General features: G+C 44.4%; 1 protein-coding gene across 4 annotated transcripts in view; it reads left to right on the forward strand.

Moving 5' to 3' along the window:
• Positions 1 to 22,035, forward strand: part of PXN (paxillin) — a 72,287-nt gene extending 50,252 nt beyond the window's left edge. The window contains exons 3-16 of one of the 4 annotated variants that reach the window (XM_063913135.1): positions 4,853 to 4,926; positions 5,012 to 5,151; positions 5,838 to 6,030; positions 6,124 to 6,259; positions 8,427 to 9,167; positions 9,462 to 9,725; positions 10,491 to 10,961; positions 11,259 to 11,336; positions 11,597 to 11,722; positions 11,848 to 12,021; positions 12,275 to 12,448; positions 12,544 to 12,625; positions 18,322 to 18,470; positions 19,662 to 22,035. In XM_063913135.1, coding sequence (XP_063769205.1) covers positions 4,853 to 4,926; positions 5,012 to 5,151; positions 5,838 to 6,030; positions 6,124 to 6,259; positions 8,427 to 9,167; positions 9,462 to 9,725; positions 10,491 to 10,961; positions 11,259 to 11,336; positions 11,597 to 11,722; positions 11,848 to 12,021; positions 12,275 to 12,448; positions 12,544 to 12,625; positions 18,322 to 18,470; positions 19,662 to 19,928 — 3,069 coding nt within the window. In that variant the 3' untranslated portion in view covers positions 19,929 to 22,035. The remainder of the gene's footprint in view (positions 1 to 4,852; positions 4,927 to 5,011; positions 5,152 to 5,837; positions 6,031 to 6,123; positions 6,260 to 8,426; positions 9,168 to 9,461; positions 9,726 to 10,490; positions 10,962 to 11,258; positions 11,337 to 11,596; positions 11,723 to 11,847; positions 12,022 to 12,274; positions 12,449 to 12,543; positions 12,626 to 18,321; positions 18,471 to 19,661) is intronic. The other 3 variants (XM_063913136.1, XM_063913137.1, XM_063913140.1) reach the window with 3 other exon arrangements.
• Positions 22,036 to 23,375: the final 1,340 nt, after the last annotated feature.

A 23,375-nucleotide genomic window follows, 5' to 3' on the forward strand; every position in this document is an offset into this window, starting at 1 on the left:
CGGTCCATCGGACCTGGGGACCACAGCAACAGCTGGGAAATCCAACCTTTTTTACCCCAAGTTACATCTCAGCTAAAAAAGACACCGTCTTTTCAGCCTCAATCTTTCCTTTCCCATGAGGGCATGCAGGCAAAAGGCCAGTCATATCTGCCCAGACATAGAGGTAAGGGAAGTAGACTGCAGCAGGCAGCCCTTTCCCAGGAAAAGAAGCCCTCCACCGCGTCTGCCAAGTCCTCAGCATGACGCTGGGGCCGTGCAAGCGGACTCAAGGTGGGGGGGTAGTCTCAAGAGTCTCAGGGCGCAGTGGGATCACTCGCAAGTTGACCCCTAGATCGTACGAGTATTATCCCAGGGGTAAAGATTGGAGAGTCGAGACATCTTCTCCTCGCAGGTTCCTGAAGTCTGCTTTACCAACGGCTCCCTCCGACAGGGAGGCAGCATTGGAAACAATTCACAAGCTGTATATCCAGCAGGTGATAATCAAAGTACCCCTCCTACGACAAGGAAAAGGGTATTATTTTTCCACACTATATTGTGGTACTGAAGCCAGACGGCTTGGTGACACATAGTCTAAATCTAAAATGTTTTGAACACTTACATAAAAGGTTCAAATCGAGATAAAGTCACTCAGAGCAGTGATAGCGAACCGGAAAAAAGGGGACTATATGGTGTCCCTGGACATCAAGGATTACCTCCATGTCCAAATTTTGTCCTTCTCATCAAGGGTACCTCTGGTTCGTGGTACAGAACTGTCAATATCAGTTTCAGACGATGCCGTTTGAATTATCCACGGCACCCCGGGCCTTTTTACCAAGGTAATGGCCGAAAAGATGTTTCTTCAAAGAAAAAAGGCATCTAAATTATCCCTTACTTGCACGACCTAAAAAGGGCAAGTTCCAGAGAACAGTTGGAGGTCGGAAGAGCACTATCTAAAGTAGTTCTTCGACGGCACGACTGGATTCTAAATATTCCAAGAATCGCAGCTGTTTTCTGACGATACGTCTGCTGTTCCTAGGGATGATTCTGGACACGGTTCAGAAAAAGGTTTTTCTTCCCGAGGAAAAAGCCAAGGAGTTATCCGACCTGTCAGGAACCTCCTAAAACCAGGAAAGGTGTCTGTACACAAGAGTCCTGGGAAAAATGGTGGCTTTTTACGAAGCAATTCCATTCGGCAGATTCCATGCAAGAATTTTCCAAAGGGATCTGTTGGACAAATGGTCAGGGTCGCATCCTCAGATGCACCTGCGAATAACCCTGTCGCCAAGGACAAGGGTATATCTTCTGTGGTGGTTGCAAAAGGCTCATCTATTGGAGGGCCGCAGATTCGGCATACAGGATTTGATCCTGGTGACCACGGACGCCAGCCTGAGAGGTTGGGGAGCAGTCACACAAGGAAGAAACTTCCAGGGGGTATGGACGAACCTGGAAAAGTCTCTTCACATAAACATTCTGGTACTAAGAGCAATCTAAAATGCTCTAAGCCAGGCGGAACCACTCCTGCAAGGAAAACCGGTGTTGATTCAGTCGGACAACATCACGGCGGTCGCCCATGTAAACAGACAGGGCGGCACAAGAAGCAGGAGTGCAATGGCAGAAGCTGCCAACATTCTTCGCTGGGCGGAGAATCACGTAATAGCACTGTCAGCAGTGTTCTTCCCGGGCGTGGACAACTGGGAAGCAGACTTCCTCAGCAGACACGATATTCACCCGGGAGAGGGGGGTCTTCATCCAGAAGTCTTCCACATGCTAATAAACTGTTGGGAAAGACCAATGGTAGACATGATGGCGTCTCGCCTCAAGGACAAGTATTGCGCCAGGTCAAGAGATCCACAGGCAATAGCTGTGGACGCACTGGTAACACCTTGGGTGTACAAATCAGTATATGTGTTTCCTCCTCTGCCTCTCATACCAAAGGTATTGAAGATTATACGGTGAGGAGGAGTAAGAACAATACTAGTGGCTCCGGATTAGCCAAGAAGGACTTGGTACCCGGAACTTCAAGAGTTGGTCACGGACGACCCGTGCCCTCTACTTCTGAGAAGGGACCTGCTACAACAGGGTCCCTGTCTCTTTCAAGACTTACCGCGGCTGCGTTTGACGGCATGGCGGTTGAACGCCAGATCCTAAAAGGGAAAGGCATTCCAGAAGAAGTCATTCCTACCTTGATTAAGGCAAGGAAGGAAGTCACCGCGAAACATTATCACCGCATTTGGCGAAAATATGTCGCGTGGTGCGAGGATCGGAGTGTTCCGACGGAGGAATTTCAACTGGGTCGTTTCCTACATTTCCTACAATCAGGATTGTCTATGGGTCTCAAATTGAGATCTATTAAGGTTCAAATTTCGGCCCTGTCAATATTCTTCCAAAAAGAATTGGCCTCAGTTCCTGAGGTACAGACTTTTGTTAAAGGAGTACTGCATATACAGCCTCCTGTGGTGCCTCCGGTGGCACCGTGGGATCTAAATGTCGTTTTAGATTTCCTCAAATCCCATTGGTTTGAACCATTGAAAAAGGTGGATTTTAAATATCTCACATGGAAAGTGACTATGTTACTGGCCCTGGCTTCCGCCAGGAGAGTATCTGAATTGGCGGCTTTATCTTATAAAAGCCCTTATCTAATCTTCCATTCGGATAGGGCAGAACTGAGGACTCGTCCGCATTTTCTCCCTAAGGTGGTATCAGCGTTTCACCTGAACCAACCTATTGTGGTGCCTGCGGCCACTGGCGACTTGGAGGACTCCAAGTTGTTGGACGTTGTCAGAGCCTTAAAAATATACATTTCAAGCACGGCTGAAGTCAGAAAATCTGACTCGCTGTTGATACTATATGCACCCAACAAGTTGGGTGCCCCTGCTTCTAAGCAGACGATTGCTCGTTGGATTTGTAACACAATTCAACTTGCTCATTCTGTGGCAGGCCTGCCACAGCCTAAATCTGTTAAGGCCCATTCCACAAGGAAGGTGGGCTCATCTTGGGCGGCTGCCCGAGGGGTCTCGGCATTACAATTCTGCCGAGCAGCTACGTGGTCGGGGGAAAACACGTTTGTAAAATTCTACAAATTTGATACCCTGGCAAAAGAGGACTTGGAATTCTCTCATTCGGTGCTGCAGAGTCATCCGCACTCTCCCGCCCGTTTGGGAGCTTTGGTATAATCCCCATGGTCCTTTCAGGAACCCCAGCATCCACTTAGGACGATAGAGAAAATAAGAATTTACTTACCGATAATTCTATTTCTCGGAGTCCGTAGTGGATGCTGGGCGCCCATCCCAAGTGCGGATTATCTGCAATACTGTACATAGTTATTGTTAACAAATTCGGGTTATATTGTTAAGGAGCCATCTTTAAGAGGCTCTTTCTGTTATCATACTGTTAACTGGGTTTAGATCACAAGTTGTACGGTGTGATTGGTGTGGCTGGTATGAGTCTTACCCGGGATTCAAATTGCCTCCCTTATTGTGTACGCTCGTCCGGGCACAGTACCTAACTGGAGTCTGGAGGAGGGTCATAGGGGGAGGAGCCAGTGCACACCACCTGATCTGGTAAAAGCTTTACTTTTTTGTGCCCTGTCTCCTGCGGAGCCGCTATTCCCCATGGTCCTTTCAGGAACCCCAGCATCCACTACGGACTCCGAGAAATAGAATTATCGGTAAGTAAATTCTTATTTTTTATTGGGTGTTTTTCATGGGGTCGACCACACTTAAGTTGAGTGTCTAGGTCGACCACCATTGGTCGACAGTAACTAAGTCGACACCTAAAATAGGTCGGCAAAAGTATTAGGTTGACATGACAAGGTCGACATGAGGGTTGTTTTGTTTTTTTTAGAAAAATGGGTGTCGTCTTCTTCGTAGAGTGACCAGGAACCCCAATTAGTGCACCGTGTCCCCTCGCATGGGGGCACGTTGCCTTGCTCCGCTACCACTGTGCTTGGTATGGGTTACAGTTCCCAATTGTAGTCCACACGGATCGTAAAGTATGAAAAAGTTCAAAGAACGAAAAATTGTGTAAAACTCATGTTGACCTTTTGTCATGTCGACCTAAGCGTGGTCGACCTAGAGACCGGATAATGTGTGTGGTCCCCCCCCCCCCCCCCAATCTGTTCATGCACTGCCAGATGAGGGGAAATGAATGGGGAGGAGATGGCTTGCCTCATCCTGTCTGGCTTGGAGTTTTATCTTATAATTCCCTGCCCAAAGTACCTTCCAAAATCCCTGCCCTATGGCCTTTCATCCACTCCAGGTGGCATAGGCTCAGTATATCTGCTTCCGGTACTGAAACACTTAGGGGGTGATTCAATTCTAATCGCTGCACCTGTGCTTGTCAGCAGCTATTGAATTGTTTCTGCTGACAGGCGTGCTAATATCCTTTCTGCTTGCAGCCTTCTGGGTTCCCAAACGGCGGTTTGTGAATCACCCACAGTACTTCAGTCTGGTTTAGCTGCTTTGCGTGGCGAAACCCTGTTCTTCTGGGTGTGATCAGCGTGCAAAAACAATCACATATCACCTGTCTGAAGTATCGGGGGATATGCAATTATGGGCGCTCGGTAAACACTTTTCTCTTAGAGCTCCAGTGCACTACTAAAAAGTGGTGACTACCCACTGCTGCTCTGTCCAGGGGCTGCAGCTGTGGCCCCTGCAAAGGAATTCCAGGTGTAAGGGGCCCTCTGGCACCTAAGTGACCCAGTTTCTGCAAACTGTGCAGTGGAAAAAGGTGCTGGTTCACCAAGGGTAGATACATTTTGTAAACAGCAAATATACAGTACAGAATATACATGGTAGTACACAAGAATGAATGCAGCGGTTGCGTCTAGCTATATATAGACTCCTGTCTGACCTACTCCTTTTGACTGTCACAGAATCCCCTCCACAGTTCTCTCCCAAAGGAGAGTGTGGGCTCCCCCTCTGCTGGAGAAGACGAGCATGTGTATAGGTGAGCATAATGTACAACTTCTCTCTGCTGTTACACCATTTCTTTTAGATCCGCAACTTATCTTTACTATTTATCTATGGTGCAGTTTCCCCAACAAGCAGCGATCTGCAGAGCCTTCCCCCACTGTTATGAGCTCCTCTCTGGGAAGCAATTTGTCAGAGCTGGACCGTCTACTCCTGGAACTAAATGCTGTGCAGCAATCCCCATCAAGTAGCCTATCTGCAGGTGAGGCACTTATACTGTGGTGCAGCACATGAAATGCTATTCATCATTATCATTGTACAGGTACCTACTAGAATAATGGAAAAAACCATAAATGTGCTATAAAAAGTATATTGAGTCTTAAGGAGTAGTTAGTTGAGCAGTTGGCATCCCATCCTGTTTAGGGTCATGTGTAGCAATGTCTTGCAGGCCCAGCGTAAAACAGTGTAAGCCATTTATCATGACAATCCTATACTAAATCTCAACTTCGCTGAACAGATGCAGGAGATTCTGCTGTTTTCCATCAACAAATCACAATCTATAGAGTAGCTCATAGAAGGATTGTGTTGCATCTCTGACCCAGACACTTGTAGGGGTATATTTACAAAAAGTGGAGATGTTGTTGCCCATAGCAACCAATCAAATCCTAGCAATTACCTTTTAGAAAGTGCTGGATAAATGGTAAGTATTCTCTGGTTGCTATGTGCCACATCTCCCATTTCTAAATACCTGCACTTTAGTACCCCGTAGAACCTTTTTAAGTGAGCATTGAAGGTTTTCTGACTGCTTGTGCTAGCCATTCTGGTACATTGTATAGTGTTTACTTTAATTATGACCTGTGTTAAATTGGTTTTAATTACCTTTTTTAACAGTTTTGCTGGTTGAGTGCTTTGGATCAGGCTTATAAAATCTTGTTGATTGTTACTTAGATGATTTGTGCAGAAACATCTCTCAACCTGTGGCTCCTACTGGTCTCACCAATGTCTCGGACAACTCTGGTATAAAGATTACGCCGTCTTCAAAAGAAAAACCTAAACGCAATGGTGCAAGAGGAATTGAGGATGTCCGTCCTAGTGTAGAAAGTCTCCTGGATGAACTTGAGAGCTCTGTGCCCAGCCCAGTGTAAGCACTTCTGTTTTTTAATATTTCTTAATGTATAATTAATATCCTCTCTGTTCAGTCTCCCTTTGTACTGAGCTCTTCTCCTTTATACAGCCCATCAATCACTGTGACTCAAGGGGAGATCAGCAACCCGCAGAGGGTCACTGCCAGCCAGCAGCAAACCAGAATGTCCGCCTCGTCTGCCACTCGTGAACTGGATGAACTCATGGCCTCACTCTCTGATTTTAAGGTATATTAATCTGACTGTTACATAATTGTAGCATTACCGTACTGTGCTGTTTATGTATCTTGTCATTTCTTGGGCATCTGCTCTATTAAAACATCACTGCTAGATGTAAATGTCCGTTTTTCTAGTGTGCTGCTATGCATAAGAGGTTTGCTTTAAAGCATAAAATTGTTATTTATCTTGAAATATTTGACTTTAGTCATACAATAATGAAAGTGATTTGTTATTGCTGGTGATGCCTTGCTTTTACTGGCAACAGCCCTTTGTACTGGAAGCAAGAGTCTCCCATTCATGGATCGTTTGTTTGTTTTTTACTTGCCTCTTATGTAAAACCTCCAGTTTTAATCGCTTACAAGGTTTCAACATGGTGAAATCTTCTGTAATTGACCACACTGACCCCCTGAATAAGGTACCTGTACATGACTTCCTATAGTTAAGTGTTATTTTATGCTGCTGCCACGAAGATGCTCAAACCTAATAACCTATTCGTAGTTTATCTCTGCTGAACCCGCCAGTCTCCGAAATTAACATTTTGCAAACTGCTTTTTCTAATACGTATGGCAGATTTAAAAGGCCACAGAAGTCCACTGATCTCTGCTTCAGTGGTATAAGTAGGTGAATATTCATGGCCTGGTAAGGAACACAAGGTAGATGTATAGTGTGTTGTGTTGTTGTTATCGGGATTAGTGGTGGCTGTGTGTATATGTGTGTGTGTATGTATGTATATATGTGTATGTGTATATATATATATATATATATATATATATATATATATATATATATATATATATATAATTTATATATATATATTTATTATACACAAACAGAAAATTCAGCACGCACCACATAGCAAGCTCACTTATCTTCACAACATCAATAAATTAATGGGCTACATGCACCCCACCCTATGAGTGGTGAGTGCAGACATTGCTTCACTTTAATTGTGAAAATGCTCCCATATTGTGCCATAACTTTTTTGTTTTTTCTTTGAAGTTTCTGAGGGAGAACTGTAAAAGGGGGAAGTACAGTGTACCGCATATTTTGTAAATCTTTAAGTGTAACAGATCCTGCTCATACAATTTTTCTAGAGAATAATACCTTCAGAAATTTTCCTCCGTATTCATGGTATCGTTAATAGTGCTTTTTTGTGACATTAAGATTTGTGCCAAATCTGACTGGGAACCACTGGATTATCGCATTTTGAAAAAGTTATGTATTGCACTGTGAGTTACCTCCAGTAGCATACTGCCACCCCTTTTCCTGAGGTGGTGAGCAGAAATGTGCAAAATCTGGTTTTTCACACATTTTCCAGATCACACCCCAAATGTTTTCAGTAGTTTAAACTGGGTTAGCTGCTGTACGTGGCTAAAAGGCCCATTTGTCAGAATATATTTGCGGCTATTTCCCCAATTTCCCCATTTTTGGGGATTAGCAGCAAATATTTATGAATGTATGTAGGCAGGACTGCAGCATATAACTCTGATACCTGCTGCGATCCCTCCATTCCTGCCAGCAGCTGCATCCCCAGTGGGTTTCTATGGGGGATTAAATGCTGCTAGACTTACCAAATGTCCTCTGTGCATGTGTGGTCAACAGAACATTGCATGCGCAGTAGTCCCGCACCCACACTGAGCACAGCTCCTTTTGGAGCCCATGCCCTTGCAGTCGCTCATTAATACCTTGGCCCAGTACAATCGCATACTGTAGTGCAATCTTGGGCACTAATTTTGCGCCCAGATTGCATTTCAAATGCAATTGACAATAAAAGGGCCCCTATAATTGGTCTAATCAGTGCAGAAAAAGGAATGTGCTGGAAAAACAGTTTAATATCGCCAGTCTAAAGTGACGGGCACTGTTAAACAATTGAATTGCCCCCTATAGAACTTCCCGGTAGTTTGGGGGGAAAGATATGGTGATTTGGCCACTAAATGAATGAGATAGATCGATAGATATCTATCTATCTATCTCATAGATGTGTGTAATTTTTTTTTTCTTTTTACATTTTCTTCCCTTCAAACTGAATCAAAATTATGTTGATATGTCATGGTCTTTTTCTTTTCCAACATGTCTAGTAAGTGGCTGTAATTGGTACATAACTCATTGTTGCACTGACATTTGTTTTCTGTAACTTTGTGTTTCTTTGGCCTTTTTCTTTTTACTTCTAATACAGACTTGTCGTCATACTTTATCTGGACCTGTATCTGATCTGCATAAAAATAGACCTATATCTCCTGCAAGCACTTTCTACACTACTTCCCTTTATGCGGGGCAGCAGAGTGGGTCTGATGCTCTCACACCCGTTAGTTCCACAGTTCTCCTGCACATTGATGAGGAGGAAAGCCCTGCCTTAAGTTCTCATTTTAGGAAAGCAACTGTCCTCTCCAACCGTGCAGTAGAGACAGATGGGGCTAATAAAGATCAGCCAGTTACCTGCCCATTCAATGCTTATAGTTTAAGGACCGATATTTACCTGCCAAGCTTTCATAAAAAGTCTCAAGTTAAGCAAAAAGAACTTGATGTTTGTCCTATAGAATACACACAGTCAGAGCTTGCTGTCCAGTCTGATGGTCCAGCTGAACTACAATCTTCTTTGGAAAAAAATACCTGGTCTTTGTGGGAACCTCATGAGAACATGATTATAAACAATGAAGCTCTGTCATCAGAAACCACACATCAACCATGTTCAGTCTCCTTGAGGATTTCAGATAATGAACCTGGAAATGATCATAAGTTTACAGAACACCCTGATGAGCAAGTAAGCAGCATAACCTCAGATGGAGACTTTGGACAACATTCAACATTTGTATTTCATCCAGACCTAAAAACCATTGATGATTCTTGGACACAGGAATCGCAACAAATTATGTTTCCAGAGACTCCGGCACGAGAACGGATCTCTGCCTTACGTCAGGCAAGCATGTTGTGTGTGGAACTTGTCCTGTGCATGGAACAATATGCATGACCGAAGAATTCATTGCTATATAGGTGCATGTACACATAAGAGAATCTGTTACAACATCTGGAATCTATTGGTTTTAAAAGAGGTTAATGATGTCTTATGTAGCCTCCGTTTCTTAAAGTGCGGTGTACAAAATGGAACACTTGGTACCGCTCCTGTGTGTTGTGGTGCTTTTGGAGTGTAACATGGTGGTTTTATAGTGCACCTTGTGTGCTTCTTTTGCATAACATTCTGTTATTTGTTCAGATGAAATCTGTGATAAAAAGAACTAAAGAGAGTCCTAATGTGCATCCAATGTCTCGTGACCTTTCTCCTCGACGGAAGTTTGGACCAGCTATATACAACAAGAGTCCATCGCAAGATCGTCTGATTGAAGAGCTACATGGGCGGTTTGGTATAGACAAGCAAGAGACTTGCAAGACCCCAGAAGATGATTGGCTGACAGAGGGAGTCATTATTACTTCCCAGCCCACTAGAAATGAGCGGTCCTCTCAACAGAGGATAGAGAAGGTAGATGACGTATAGGGAGAGAATGATAACTTGCCTGGACTAGGCTTTGCATGGGCTGATTACGTTTATGAGGACTCTGGAAAGTCTCTGAATTTGCGATTATATTACTTTAGGACCTTAATTTTCTTTGTAAGGGTTGAAATATAGTTTATCTTTTTTAAATAAATATTAAAAAGATATAGGGCATGTGTAATGTACATAACATTTTTGTTTTATTGGCTGTTGGCAAGTATGCAATACCATCATAGGGCGTTATGTAGTAATAGCCCTTCAGATGTGATGATGAGAAACTTACCCATAAGATTTAAATATGCACAAAATTACCTTGTATGGAGTTAATGTCTTTTTCTTTTAATAATTTTACTCTAAAATTTTATTACCACACCTTGTTTAAATAAGTTAGATTCTATCTCGTATATTGCTAATGTAGAGCAAGGGCAATAATGATAAAGTGTGTGCAAATAAACCTTGAGTATATGTAGAGCAATAAGAATAGAACACTGTCATATGAGCCTTGACAAATCACAAGCCTGTATTTAGCATGCCACAAAAAAGCACACTGGGAAAAGCATTGACTCAGAAGGGCTACATTATGAATTGCATTTCTCAAGTCTAATCTCCTGAATAGGGGTGGCTTAAATGTTTTTTTTTTTTTACATTTACCACAGAGGTATACTGTAGTTGCAACAAAATGATAGTATGTGTTTATTTATATTTTTCTTGATTTTGGTTTTTCTTTTTTTCCCTCCTATGTTTCTTATTTAGATAATTATACCTCCAGAATCTCCACAACTCATGAGAAAAACATTATCTGTCACTACTTCTCATCCCCGTATTTTGCAGACAACTAGACTTGTGTCTAAATCTACATCCCCCGCACAACCCCCTCATTATCCTCCTCCTTTTTCTTCTTCCTTCTCCTCTACTACTACCACTGCTGCTTCTTTACTTCCACCTCCGGCCCCTCCTTTGCCCTTCATTTTGCCTCCCCAGAAAACTCCTACTTTAAGTACACTTCCCCCTCAGCCATCATCTTCTTGGAATAGCTATAGTGATGATTATCAGGATCTGTCCAGGGCACTTCCTCCTCAGGAAGAATCTAGAACTATTTATCAGGATGAAGCTCCTGCCCCATGGAACTTCACATCAGCTCCTTCCAGATCCCTACCTGCGCCGAAGTCCTGTATCTCTGTGGCTTGCCAGACGGACAGTAATCCACTCTTTCCACCTATTCAGGCATGGAATTTATAACATTCTGAGTGTACCTCTAAATGTTGCTTTAAAAAGCAGCAAGGCATGCCTGGATTTGGTGCAGTCTGTGACAACTGCAATATTATGTGTTGATGTTTGTGGTCTGATGGGAGGTTGTTTTTTTTTTTATTTGACAAGTTAGTGGTGTTTTTTGTAGTATATTCGTATTGGAACTAGGTTACCATTGCAGTTATTCAGTGTTTGTATTTGTGTTTTTCAGTTTTGGTCATGCAATTCCTTTTTGTGGCTTTCACAATGAGTCAATTCTGAATCTCCTTGCAGATGATGTCTCCTTTTGCCTCTACTAGTTCTGCAGCTTTTGCTGCACGTCCTCCACCGAGCCCTTCTCTACCTGACAAGGCAGGTTCCTTTTTTGGTTTCTGTGTGCTGATTTTGGCAATCTCTGTTTTTGGAATTGGTGCAATGTTATGAGTTTACTGGGTTTTAATGCCATTTGTTTTCAAGTCGGTAATCCTGTAAAGACTGTGGATGAAACCAGTTGGTGACAGATGGTGCATGTTATCCAGCAGTCTGCTCTTGTGGTGTGTTATTTGCATGCGGTGTCTGCATATTGTGCAGTGACTTAGTCACCAAATTTCTTTCTTTATATTGGTCTCTAGTCACTGGTTTCTTTCCTTCCGGCCACACCTGCTTGGCCTCCCCAAGAAGACAAGGATTTCATGCCTGGTTGTGATTACAGTAACGGCTTCTCTAGATGCCAGACTTCAGTCAATGACACACGTTTGGTACATACTTGGCCTGACTCTAAAGATAGTAAAATGTTGACCAAGGGGGAGTATATTATTTAACAGAGGAATATTGTTTTCTATCTCAGCTTGTTCGTTGTTTTTTTTTTGTTTTTTTTCTACAGATCATGTCCAAAGGGATGCCTGTGAACAGCTCACCTCCTCCTTCCAGTGCTCCCAAACCAGGCAGTCAGCTGGACAACATGCTGGGCAGTTTGCAGTCTGACCTTAACAAGCTGGGAGTGGCAACAGTAGCTAAGGGTGTTTGTGGTGCTTGCAAGAAACCAATTGCTGGTCAGGTGACTATCATGTTCTGATTTTGGGAGATGGTACTTAGGCCCAGATTATCCTTTGAGATGTTATAAATTAGATTTGATAAATTGCACGGTGATAAAGTACCAAACAACCAGCCCCTAACTGCATTGTTACATGCTGTGTTATGAGCCGATTGGTTGGTACTTTCTCACTGTGCAATTTATCGCTCTGCAAGGCTTGATAAATCTGGGCCTTAGTCTAAGTACAGGTAGGCTGATGACATTGATTCTCATGCAGGTTGTCACAGCCATGGGAAGGACTTGGCATCCTGAACACTTTGTATGCACACACTGCCAGGAGGAAATTGGATCACGTAACTTCTTTGAGCGAGACGGTCAGCCATACTGTGAAAAGGATTACCACAATCTGTTCTCACCTCGCTGTTTTTACTGTAATGGACCTATACTGGATGTGAGTGCTTGGACTTGTAGCGGGACAGTATAAAATCCTAATCTTCCATCTCCACATAAAATGTAACTTTGTTTTTTGTTTTTTTGCCCCTTCAGAAAGTTGTGACCGCTTTAGACAGAACATGGCATCCTGAACATTTCTTCTGTGCACAGTGTGGAGCATTCTTTGGACCTGAAGGTAAATGCATTCAGGGATTACTGAGGGAGTATTTTGTAAATGGTAAAATTAAGCATAAAACATTCTACAGAGTAATTTTAAACTTTGTGTTCTTTAGTTAAATTGTTTGCTCTTAGAGATTTTATGCTTTAACATGTACATCTGGGAACAAACTGTATATTTCTCTAACGTCCTAAGTGGATGCTGGGGACTCCGTAAGGACCATTGGGAATAGCGGCTCCGCAGGAGTCTGGGCACAAAAGTAAAGCTTTAGAACTACCTGGTGTGCACTGGCTCCTCCCCCTATGACCCTCCTCCAAGCCTCAGTTAAGATTTTGTGCCCGAACGAGAAGGGTGCACACTAGGTGGCTCTCCTGAGCTGCTTAGAGAAAAGTTTAGTTTTAGGTTTTTTATTTTCAGTGAGACCTGCTGGCAACAGGCTCACTGCATCGAGGGACTAAGGGGAGAAGAAGCGAACTCACCTGCGTGCAGAGTGGATTGGGCTTCTTAGGCTACTGGACATTAGCTCCAGAGGGACGATCACAGGCCCAGCCATGGATGGGTCCCAGAGCCGCGCCGCCGGCCCCCTTACAGAGCCAGAAGACAGAAGAGGTCCGGAAAATCGGCGGCAGAAGACGTCCTGTCTTCAACAAGGTAGCGCACAGCACTGCAGCTGTGCGCCATTGCTCTCAGCACACTTCACACTCCGGTCACTGAGGGTGCAGGGCGCTGGGGGGGGGGGGCGCCCTGAGACGCAATAAAAACACCTTGGATGGCAAAAAATGCATCACATATAGCTCCTGGGCTATATGGATGCATTTAACCCCTGCCAGAATACATAGAAAAACGGGAGATAGGCTCCGCCCCCTTATCGGCGGCCTTATCTCCTCAGCACACTGGCGCCATTTTCCCTCACAGCTCCGTTGGAGGGAAGCTCCCTGGCTCTCCCCTGCAGTCACTACACTACAGAAAGGGTTAAAAAAGAGAGGGGGGCACTAATTAGGCGCAGTATAAACAATACAGCAGCTATAAGGGGAAACACTTATATAAGGTTATCCCTGTATATATATATATAGCGCTCTGGTGTGTGCTGGCAAACTCTCCCTCTGTCTCCCCAAAGGGCTAGTGGGGTCCTGTCCTCTATCAGAGCATTCCCTGTGTGTGTGCTGTGTGTCGGTACGTTTGTGTCGACATGTATGAGGAGAAAAATGATGTGGAGACGGAGCAGATTGCCTGTAATAGTGATGTCACCCCCTAGGGGGTCGACACCTGAGTGGATGAACTGTTGGAAGGAATTACGTGACAGTGTCAGCTCTGTATAAAAGACAGTGGTTGACATGAGACAGCCGGCTACTCAGCTTGTGCCTGTCCAGACGTCTCATAGGCCGTCAGGGGCTCTAAAGCGCCCGTTACCTCAGATGGCAGATATAGACGCCGACACGGATACTGACTCCAGTGTCGACGGTGAAGAGACAAATGTGACTTCCAGTAGGGCCACACGTTACATGATGGAGGCAATGAAAAATGTTTTACACATTTCTGATAATACGAGTACCACCAAAAAGGGGTATTATGTTCGGTGAGGAAAAACTACCTGTAGTTTTCCTGAATCTGAGAAATTAAATGAGGTGTGTGATGATGCGTGGGTTTCCCCCGATAACAACTGATAATTTCTAAAATGTTATTGGCATTATATCCTTTCCCGCCAGAGGTTAGGGTGCGTTGGGAAACACCCCCTAGGGTGGATAAAGCGCTCACACGCTTGTAAGGGCTCTACCCTCTCCTGAGATGGCCGCCCTTAAGGATCCTGCTGATAGAAAGCAGGAGGGTATCCTAAAATGTATTTACACACATACTGGTGTTATACTGCGACCAGCAATCGCCTCAGCCTGGATGTGCAGTGCTGGGTTGGCGTGGTCGGATTCCCTGACTGAAAATATTGATACCCTAGATAGGGACAGTATATTTTTGCCTATAGAGCATTTAAAAGATGCATTTCTATATATGCGTGATGCGCAGCGGAATATTTGCCGACTGGCATCAAGTCTAAGTGCGTTGTCCATTTCTACCAGTAGAGGGTTATGGACATGACAGTGGTCAGGTGATGCGGATTTCAAACGGCATTTGGAGCAACATGAGAAGACGCCGTATTATCAGGCGCAGTCTTTTCGTGGACAAGCGGGCAAAAGGTTCCTCATTCTGCCCCGTGACAGAGGGAGAGGAAAAAGGCTGCAGAAATCAGCCAGTTCCCAGGAACAGAAACCCTTTCCCGCCTCTGCCAAGCCCTCAGTATGACGCTGGGGCTTTACAAGCAGAATCAGGCACGGTGGGGGGCCCGTCTCAATCAATTTCAGCGCGCTGTGGGCTCACTCGCAAGTAGACCCCTGGATCCTTCAGTGATATCTCAGGGGTACAAATTGGAATTCGAGACGTCTCCCCCTCGCCGTTTCCTAAAGTCGGCTTTACCGATGTCTCCTTCTGACAGGGAGACCGTTTTGGAAGCCATTCACAAGCTGTATTCCCAGCAGGTGATAATCAAGGTACCCCTCCTGCAACAGGGAACGGGGTATTATTCCACACTGTTGTGGTACCGAAGCCGGACGGCTCGGTGAGACCGATTCTAAATCTAAAATCTTTGAACACTTACATACAGAGGTTCAAATTCAAGATTGAGTCACTCAGAGCAGTGATTGCGAACCTGGAAGAAGGGGACTACATGATGTCTCGGGACATCGAGGATGCTTACCTTCATGTCCAAATTTACCCTTCTCACCAAGGGTACCTCAGGTTTATGGTACAGAACTGTCACTATCAGTTCAGACGCTGCCGTATGGATGGTCCACGGCACCCCGGGTCTTTACCAAGGTAATGGCCGAAATGATGATATTCCTTCGAAGGAAGGGAATTTTAGTTATCCCTTACTTGGACGATTCCCTGATAAGGGTAAGATCCAGGGAACAGTTGGAGGTCGGTGTAGCACTATCTCAGGTAGTGTTGCGGCAGCACGATTGGATTCTCAATATTCCAAAATCGCAGCTGGTTCCGACGACTCGTCTTCTGTTCCTGGGGATGATCCTGGACACAGTCCAGAAAAAGGTGTTTCTCCCGGAGGAGAAAGCCAGGGAGTTATCCGAGCTAGTCGGGAACCTCCTAAAACCGAGCCAAGTCTCAGTGCATCAATGCACAAGGGTTCTGGGTAAAATGGTGGCTTCCTACGAAGCAATCCCATTCAGCAGATTCCACGCAAGAACTTTCCAGTGGGACCTGCTGGACAAATGGTCCGGGTCGCATCTTCAGATGCATCAGCGGATAACCCTGTCACCAAGAACAAGGGTGTCCCTCCTGTGTTGGTTGCAGAGTGCTCATCTTCTAGAGGGCCGCAGATTCGGCATTCAGGACTGGGTCCTGTTGACCACGGATGCCAGCCTGCGAGGCTGGGGAGCAGTCACACAGGGAAGGAATTTCCAGGGCTTATGGTCAAGCCTGGAGACATCACTTCACATAAATATCCTGAAGCTAAGGGCCATTTACAATGCTCTAAGCTTAGCAAGACCTCTGCTTCAAGGTCAGCCGGTGTTGATCCAGTCGGACAACATCACGGCAGTCACCCACGTAAACAGACAGGGTGGCACAAGAAGCAGGAGGGCAATGGCAGGGGCTGCAAGGATTCTTCGCTGGGCGGAGAATCATGTGATAGCACTGTCAGCAATTCCGGGAGTGGACAACTGGGAAGCAGACTTCCTCAGCAGACACGATCTCCACCCGGGAGAGTGGGGACTTCACCCAGAAGTCTTCCACATGATTATAAACCGTTGGGAAAAACTCGACAGGTATTGCGCCAGGTCAAGGGACCCTCAGGCAATAGCTATAGACGCTCTGGTAACACCGTGGGTGTACCAGTCAGTGTATGTGTTCCCTCATCTGCCTCTCATACCCAAGGTACTGAGAATTATAAGATGGAGAGGAGTAAGCACTATATTCGTGGCTCCGGATTGGCCAAGAAGGACTTGGTAACCGGAACTTCAAGAGATGCTCACAGAGGATCCGTGGCCTCTACCTCTAAGAAGGGACCTGCTCCAGCAAGGACCCTGTCTGTTCCAAGACTTACCGCGGCTGCGTTTGACGGCATGGCGGTTGAACGCCGGATCCTGAAGGAAAAAAGGCATTCCGGATGAAGTCATCCCTATCCTGATCAAAGCCAGGAAGGATGTAACCGCAAAACATTATCACCGCATTTGGCGAAAGTATGTTGCGTGGTGCGAGGCCAGTAAGGCCCGACGGAGGAAATTCAACTGGGTCGATTCCTACATTTCCTGCAAACAGGAGTGTCTATGGGCCTGAAATTGGGGTCCATTAAGGTTCAAATTTCGGCCCTGTCAATTTTCTTCCAAGAAGGGCTAGCTTCAGTCCCTGAAGTTCGGACGTTGTAAAGGGGGTACTGCATATACAGCCTCCTTTTGTGCCTCCAGTGGCACCTTGAGATCTCAATGTAGTTTTTGGGTTCCAAAAGTCACATTGGTTTGAACCACTTAAATCTGTGGAGTTAAAATATCTCACATGGAAAGTGGTCATGCTGTTGGCCCTGGCCTGGGCCAGGCGCGTGTCAGAATTGGCGGCTTTATCCTGTAAAAGCCCTTATCTGATTATCCATTCGGACAGGGCGGAATTGAGGACTCGTCCTCAGTTTCTCCCTAAGGTGGTTTCAGCGTTTCACCTGAACCAGCCTATTGTGGTGCCTGCGGCTACTAGGGACTTGGAGGACTCCAAGTTGCTAGACGTTATCAGGGCCCTGAAAATATATGTTTCCAGGACGGCTGGAGTCAGAAAATCTGACTCGCTGTTTATCCTGTATGCACCCAACAAGCTGGGTGCTCCTGCTTCTAAGCAGACTATTGCTCGTTGGATTTGTAGTACAATTCAGCTTGCACATTCTGTGGCAGGCCTGCCACAGCCAAAAATCTGTAAATGCCCACTCCACAAGGAAGATGGGCTCATCTTGGGCGGCTGCCCGAGGGGTCTCGGCTTTACAACTTTGCCGAACAGCTACTTGGTCAGGAGCAAATACGTTTGTAAAATTCTACAAAATTGATACCCTGGCTGAGGAGGACCTGGAGTTCTCTCATTTGGTGCTGCAGAGTCATCCGCACTCTCCCGCCCGTTTGGGAGCTTTGGTATAATCCCCATGGTCCTTTCGGAGTCCCCAGCATCCACTTAGGACGTTAGAGAAAATAAGAATTTACTTACCGATAATTCTATTTCTCGTAGTCCGTAGTGGATGCTGGGCGCCCATCCCAAGTGCGGATTGTCTGCAATACTGGTACATAGTTATTGTTACCAAAAAATCGGGTTATTGCTGTAGTGAGCCATCTTTTCTAGAGGCTCCTCTGTTATCATGCTGTTAACTGGGTTTAGATCACGAGTTGTACGGTGTGATTGGTGTGGCTGGTATGAGTCTTACCCGGGATTCAAAATCCTTCCTTATTGTGTACGCTCGTCCGGGCACAGTATCCTAACTGAGGCTTGGAGGAGGGTCATAGGGGGAGGAGCCAGTGCACACCAGGTAGTTCTAAAGCTTTACTTTTGTGCCCAGACTCCTGCGGAGCCGCTATTCCTCATGGTCCTTACGGAGTCCCCAGCATCCACTACGGACTACGAGAAATAGAATTATTGGTAAGTAAATTCTTATTTTAAATGCTCCCATTTGACTGTTTTTACAGGTTTCCATGAGAGGGATGGAAAGGCCTATTGCAGGAAGGATTATTTTGATATGTTTGCTCCCAAGTGTGGCGGCTGCACACATGCCATCCTGGAGAACTACATCTCTGCTCTGAATACCCTATGGCATCCGGAGTGCTTCGTCTGCAGGGTATGAATTTCTCTGTATTCCCATCGTTGTAGCGTCCTTGTCTCTTGCTTTTTAGGCAACAACGTTTGTATTTTTCACATAAAGCAGAAGTTCTCAAACACTGTCCTCAATGCACCCCAATGGTTCAGGTTTTCGGTATATCCATAGCTCATCAAATTGACTGAGGTACTAATTAAGTCACCTGTAGCCAAGCAATGGATAAACTTAAAACCAGGACCGTTGCCATGGGGACCGCGTTTGAGAACATCTGACATTAGGGAATATTTATGAAAAGTTGAAAGGAAAGGCCTGAGTTACAACTTGCACACTTGCTGAGAAAATGAGCGACGTTGCTAATTTTCACCCTTACTGAGCGACATCACTTATTTTCTCGGCAAGTGTGTATGCCGCCGGCGACCAGCGATGCGCGGCCCCACGGGTCCAAGCGTTAACGACCCTTGCTATCGGCCGTGCAGCCAGCTCAGTTTGGACTGTCATCCAAGGTCTGCCTGCACAGTCCAGCCGCTGCGTGACGTCACTGAGCGATATGAACGTCATATCGCTGTGTGTATGCCCAGCCGCCAACCGGCCCGGGAGGGAAAACATTGTGTGATGTCGCTCATAGAGTACCTTTAGATTAACAGTCTTTTAGAAAATGAATGGCAAGATTTAGCTGCCATGGGCTGCTCCACATTTTCCTTTGCAACAGTTTTCAGGAATATTCCATTGTGCTTTTTTTTTTTTTTTTTTTTTTTTTAATTCCGTCACTCAACTTTTAGATCATTTTGCAATTGTGCGCTTTCAACACAGCAGAGCTTTGTTATAGTCTTCTCATTCTTAGATCATGCATATCCTAGAATGTAGAAGCTTATTTTGTACTATATCGCTCAATCTCTGGCAACCAAATATTTAATGTGTTTACCATCTCACAACTATTCATATACTTGCCTCATACGATTAGACTCCCAGCGCACACTACAGAATGCACATGGTGCCTTAATGATCTTCGCCTTATGAAACAGCTGTATACATTGTCTACAGGCTCTGTTTTCTTTTTCATTGCTGTCAGAACCTATGGACTGCTTAAAATGATTCTCCTCTGAAATGTGTTCATTTTGGGGGTTATTTTTGTTTTTCGCTACTGATGCTCAAATTCATTGAAGATATGAATTATCTTTTTATTCATTATAAAAACATTTGCTTTCCTTCTAGGAATGTTTTACTCCATTTATCAATGGGAGTTTCTTTGAGCACGATGGGCAGCCATACTGTGAGGTGCATTATCATGAGCGTCGCGGTTCCCTTTGTTCCGGCTGCCAGAAGCCCATCACCGGCCGTTGTATCACTGCGATGGGGAAGAAATTCCACCCAGAGCACTTTGTTTGTGCCTTCTGCCTCAAGCAGCTGAATAAAGGAACCTTCAAGGAGCAGAACGACAAGCCATATTGCCAGAACTGCTTTGTCAAGCTCTTTTGTTAGAGAGCATTGCACTGTATCCAAACATTTCACTCATGAGAGTATGAGCAGCTTTTGTGGGCAGCCAGGTTGGTTGATAAATGTCTGGACATTGGTGGGAATGGAGCATAGGAGATTAGAGAGAGAATTCATATACTTCATTCGTATGTACTACTTCGTTGTATTGTAAGGCACTCATACTGTTGGTCACTAAATATCTTGTTTCAAGGAGGCTCCTTCTCATTTCACAGTGGGCAGCACAAGGCCACTCATGAGTTCAAGCTATGAACCCTCTGTTCTCTAGGTTTGTATAATATCCATGACTATATGTCATAATTCAGTTTGTGCTGTTGGCTATGCAGCACTTTAGAAAAAGACAATCACAGAATATGAAGGGTAGTGTGTGTGCAAGAGGAGGACACATTGTAACATGGCTTAGGATGGAGTCTGCTGTAGGTTCCCTTGATTGGAAAGCCAGCTTGCTCTCGTATGCTCTCCTGAATGAGATTGGCAGCTTTGATTTGTATTGGTTAAGCTGTGTTATAACAGGGCCGAATTTGGGAATTACAGCAATAACATTTTCTACTGACCGTTACTGGTAACGTGTCACCTGAATGCTGAGCAGCTGATCTCACTTCAGGATTTTTTCTTCTTTTTTTAATCACAGATGACCCTTTTTGCTCATTAAAAAAGTGATATTTCTTATACTATGTTTAATTCAATTTTATTGATAAAATTGGCTTTTTAAATAAAGTATACACCTATATAAATATATAATACATAAGCAAAGTGAATCCAGTAGGACCGGATTATTTTGTGCTTTAACTAAACTTGGCTATTAACAATTCAGTATTTTGTGTGGAATTACTATATTAACAGTTTTGGATATATGTTCATTAAAAAGCAGTATTTCAAAATGAAGCAACTTCAGTAACCTAGAAATAATGCCAAAATTCAAAATGATGCAAATTGTGCATTACCTACAAAGTTTATATTTCCTCGGGTTCTAGAGCCTAACACTCTTTCTGTAAAGATGCATGTTCATGTGGGGGCATTGTGCAACACCTGTGGCGATCGTTTGTATCCTGACCAGAATCGTTCAAGGTTCGCTGTTAGCTGAACATAATTACTTTCATCAGCATGCACTGCACATTGAAGCTATGTTTGTTTGAAATGCCAAAGATTATGCTGGGTTAGTTACTGTGCCCAAAATGCCTTTACTTGGTATAATCCTAGAATGTCCTGACACAAACCATCCTATTTTTTTATTGTTAATAAAATATACATATATATTGACAAATAAATGCCTATATGATACTTTGAACTGTCCATGGATTTCAAGTGAATGTCTTATTTTAAATGTGTTTACACTTCTAGCTCAGTATCTTAGACCCAAAATGTAATTGGGTTTTCACTCAGTTTGAAAGCATTTCTGTGTAGACAAACTGGATGAAGGTAAAACATTATGTTCCTACTGTTGAGCAGTTTCTTGTGAAACTGTATGTTGCATTATTGGATCGCTGGCACAGTGGTTTGGAGTGTAGGAATAATGTTGGAGATGGTGCGGTGGGGGATGGTCAGTTTTGTTGCTTTGTAATAATGGGCACCAAAACTGCAAGTATGAACATTCCCAAAGTAGTTTGTCTGTGGCATACTTAGAACTTGACCTCAGAAAAGGCTTAAAAAAAGAAAAGAAAAGATATTTTCTGAAATATGGTGTAGTCACCTTCCATATGGGTTTTCAAGACAGAATCTATATTGCACCATTTTATTGTTGTCCTAGTTAATTATTCTGTATTTTTTTTTATTACCTCATGGTTAAAACTTAAATTGTGGTGACACATTTCATCTAAAGCTAATGTACAGGGCCAAACAGGACTGCTGTGTCTGCGAGTTCAGTGCTCTCAAAGTTTCCTGTCAAATTTGCTGTTTTGATTGAACTGTATTGTAGATTATAATCCAAATTTCTACTTCGGAAGTAAACAATTATTAAGTAAATGCCTGAATACAAACACCCCCCTTTTATTTGTTTTTGGGGTTTTTTTGCAATGCTTCCCCCACCACTTTCACACTGCTTTATGTAACCTCTTGCTTCTTTGAAGAATGGCAATAAATAAAATTTACAATTTGGCTTGCTGGATTTAGCATTTTTTTTTTTTTTTTCTTTGTTTCAAATATATTTATTGCATTTACAAATGGCTGATAAAAACAAAGTGCAACAGCACCAAAGAAAACTGGTAAGTTAAGTTGGCTGCTAAATAAGGGTGGGAGGGGTAGACTACCGATGGGTCTGTTGATTTGTCATTGCTTGTCTCAGTCTTATGGGAGGTAATATCTGCACAAAATATATAAACAAATATTGTGTAGAGTTGTGTTTAGGCATCTCTTCAATCCAGAACAATGGGGGTAATTCTGAGTTGATCGCAGCAGCAAGTTTGTTAGCAATTGGGCAAAGCCATGTGCACTGCAGGGGGGGCAGATATAGCATTTGCAGAGAGAGTTAGATTTGGGTGGTTTGTTTAATTTCTGTGCAGGGTAAATACACTGCTCAAAACACAATGTAACTCCAAGTCAATCACACTTCTGCGAAATCAAACTGTCCACTTAGGAATCAACACTGATTGACAATCCATTTCACATGCTGTTGTGCAAATGGAATAGACAACAGGTGGAAATTATAGGCAATTAGCAAGACACCCCCAATAAAGGAGTTGTTCTGCAGGTGGTGACAACAGACCACTTCTCAGCTCCAATGCTTTCTGGCTGATGTTTTGGTCACTTTTGAAAGCTGGCGGTGCTTTCACTCTAGTGGTAGCATGAGACGGAGTCTACAACCCACACAAGTGGCTCAGGTAGTGCAGCTCATCCAGGATGGCACATCAATGCGAGCTGTGGCAAGAAGGTTTGCTGTGTCTGTCAGCGTAGTGTCCAGAGCATGGAGGCGCTACCAGGAGACAGGCCAGTACATCAGGAGACGTGGAGGAGGCCGTAGGAGGGCAACAACCCAGCAGCAGGACCGCTGCCTCCGCCTTTGTGGAAGGAGGAGCACTGCCAGAGCCCTGCAAAATGACCTCCAGCAAGCCACAAATGTGCATGTGTCACTCAAACGATCAGAAACAGACTCCATGAGGGTGGTATGAGGGCCCCGACGTCCACAGGTGGGGGTTGTGCTTACAGCCCAACACCGTGCAGGACATTTGGCATTTGCCAGAGAACACCAAGATTGGCAAATTTGCCACTGGCGCCCTTTGCTCTTCACAGATGAAAGCAGGTTCTCCCTGAGCTCATGTGACAGAGTCTGGAGACGCCAAGAAGAACGTTCTGCTGCCTGTAACATCCTCCAGCATGACCGGTTTGGCAGTGGGTCAGTAATGGTGTGGGGTGGCATTTCTATGGGGAGCCGCACAGCCCTCCATGTGCTCGCCAGAGGTAGCCTGACTGCCATTAGGTACCGAGATGAGATCCTCAGAC

Source organism: Pseudophryne corroboree, chromosome 1 (genome assembly GCF_028390025.1).
Source record: "Pseudophryne corroboree isolate aPseCor3 chromosome 1, aPseCor3.hap2, whole genome shotgun sequence".
Lineage (NCBI taxonomy): Eukaryota > Metazoa > Chordata > Amphibia > Anura > Myobatrachidae > Pseudophryne > Pseudophryne corroboree.